The 2,497-nt window shown below is 46.7% G+C and overlaps 1 protein-coding gene across 1 annotated transcript in view; it reads left to right on the top strand.

Annotated features, from left to right (window-relative positions):
• Window positions 1-213: 213 nt before the first annotated feature.
• The window catches only part of EMH_0070190 (prolyl endopeptidase, putative), a gene marked incomplete at both ends in the record, with an annotated part of 3,275 nt that continues 991 nt past the window's right edge, over window positions 214-2,497 (top strand). The window contains 6 exons of the mRNA XM_013498953.1: window positions 214-216; window positions 356-499; window positions 819-1,017; window positions 1,256-1,560; window positions 1,838-1,980; window positions 2,242-2,389. Of these exons, the coding sequence (XP_013354407.1) occupies window positions 214-216; window positions 356-499; window positions 819-1,017; window positions 1,256-1,560; window positions 1,838-1,980; window positions 2,242-2,389 (942 nt within the window). The remainder of the gene's footprint in view (window positions 217-355; window positions 500-818; window positions 1,018-1,255; window positions 1,561-1,837; window positions 1,981-2,241; window positions 2,390-2,497) is intronic.

Here is a 2,497-nt window from a genome sequence, read left to right as displayed (position 1 = left end):
ATGCAAAACAGACTAAGTCATTTGTGCTTCTATTTACAATAAACATGTGGCTGACCTCGTTCATGATCATTATGAATATAGTACATAGTGGACACTTGCCTGAACGTGTTTATGTTTATCATATAAAATTCGATAAACTCTTTTGTCTGTATTATGTATATAATATATAATAAATGCTTGCCCCACCTCGTTTATTTCCTCTATATAGATTATATGGTAAATTCTTGACGTACTTCGTTTCTCTTTATTAGATGTATACAATATATTTTAAACACTACTAATAATGAAGAGTCCCTCAGTGTTGCATGTATTTTAATGCGCTGTTTCATATAGCCTTTCTCTGGGTTTGTTGCAGCTCTACTGTCACGAAGTTGGCACCCCCCAGACTCAGGACGTCTTGGTGCTTGAATTCCCAACTGAACCGACATGGATGGCCCATGCGACTGTGACAGATGATGAGAAGTTTGTCGTCGCCAGCATCTCTCGAAGCTGCGAGCCGGTAAGCAACGAGCCACAGAGGGCACGAAAGGAAACGCCTTTGCAGAGTAAACACCCAACAGTAAACGCAGGAGCTTGCAACAGGTGTAGTAAACCTCATAGAAAAGGGTGTTGAGGCACCAGTCGTTCAGGATCAGCAACCTACTTCTCAGAGCGTCGTATGAATTGTAGAACGAACGCTTGACGCCAGTACATTGAGCATTTGCTTACGTTTGTATTTCTCTTTCTCATGAAGCGTGAGGTCCTTCTGCTGTTACGAGTATTTGTTTGCATCTTTCTCATGAAGCGTGAAGTGCATCTGCTGTTTCCTGCTGTCGCAGACAAATAAATTGTGGATTGCCGCGCTGCCTGCCGCCGGTGCACCAATCTCGGCGTTTAAGGAGCTGCAATGGGTGAAGGTGGCTGACGACTTTGAGGCCGGCTTTGAATATGTAGCCAACGATGAAGGCGTTTTCCTCTTCACGACGAACCGGGACGCCCCCAAGAACAAAATAGTTAAAGTAGATATCGCAAAACCAGGTACTGCACTTTAGAGGCTGTGTGATGCGGCAGCTGGAGGGTGGGAATAATGGCTTACTATCGATGACATGAATTGTGCATGTTGAACGGTTGATTGAGTTATGTTCCCTTCAGTCGAAGTCGTGGGCTGAGGCTGTGGATCGGGCGCAGTTGCTTAACATTTGTAGCACCCAGGGGTGTTCATCTGAGGCATTGATTGCATATTCTGTCTCTGCATGCTGCATGGCATTGCGTGCAGACGCCCCAATGGTGGATGTGGTGCCGGAGGCAGCAGCAGTGCTTGAGGAGGTGGTGGTAATTGCACGAGATCAAATGGTTCTTCATTACACTGAAGATGTGAAATCACGGCTATATGTACACCGCTTAGATGGACCGCGCGTCAAGGCTCTCGAAATACCCGTTGGATCCGTTTCAGAGATGTCAGGAAAGAGGAAATTCGATCATTTCCTCTTCAGCATTACCAGCTTCGATACACCCAAAGTGACGTACGACGTTGATGTCAGCGGGGGTACCTATGACCTCTCCGTCCTCAGACGCACTACTGTAAGCAACTGGTCGTTTCTTGCTTCTCCTCCCTCGTTGAACGTACAAACCTCGATAGCAGCTGCTGCTGTAGCATCTACATGCACTGTGCATGCTGCTGCTGCAGCTGCAGCAGCATGTTGGTATCCGGATGATGCAGAGCACAGAACGTTTACGCGTCCTTCAGCTCTGTTCCCCTGTGGAGCGGATGTGTTAAAATTAAGGCTTCGGCAGAGGCCAGGGCAGCGTGGCTGAGATGTGGTGTTGCAGCTGTTTGTTGCTGTAATGTGCTGCTCAGATAGATGACTTGCCTCTGGAAAAGCTTGAAGTCACCCAGGAGTTCTACACTAGCAAAGACGGGACGAAGATCCCCATGTTTTTGATGCGACAGAAGGGGATGCCGCAACGCCCCCAGCCAATGCTGCTCTACGGATACGGAGGGTGCGCCACCTTCAACGTATATAGTGAAGTATAGAGTTACTTATCTCTTAGGCTGCGCCCTTATGGTGTATCGACTCCTCGAACATGGATTCATATGTTCATAGAACACCGCGACGTTTTCGTTCGTTGCTGTAGGGTTGCCTGCACGTCTTAATTGACAGCCAGACCTGTGTAGTTTTATCTAGAGAATTGAATTTCTTGTATTTATTTATATAGCTATTGGATTTAACTCACTGCAGGGGTTTTGGTGTTGGGCTGCAGATTCAACATTTCCCTGACCCCTTACTTCTCTCTCGCCTTCGCTCTCTCCGCTCTGTACTTGGGGTTGGGTTTGGCCGTCCCCAATATAAGAGGAGGAGGTGAATATGGCGTTGACTGGTATAAAGCAGCAATTAAATCGAAGAAACAAGTAAGTGCAAGGATACCACACTTCCATACACTTATGCAGTTATACTACACACACACTTATCTATACAGCAGTTCACATCTCTGCACGCTTGTTTCGCTTCTCACTTCT

This window comes from Eimeria mitis, genomic scaffold (genome assembly GCF_000499745.2).
Source record: "Eimeria mitis Houghton genomic scaffold, Emh_scaff3852, whole genome shotgun sequence".
Taxonomy (NCBI): Eukaryota; Apicomplexa; class Conoidasida; order Eucoccidiorida; family Eimeriidae; genus Eimeria; species Eimeria mitis.
Note: the sequence above shows the minus strand (reverse complement) of the source record. Positions and strands in the feature narration are given on the sequence as shown.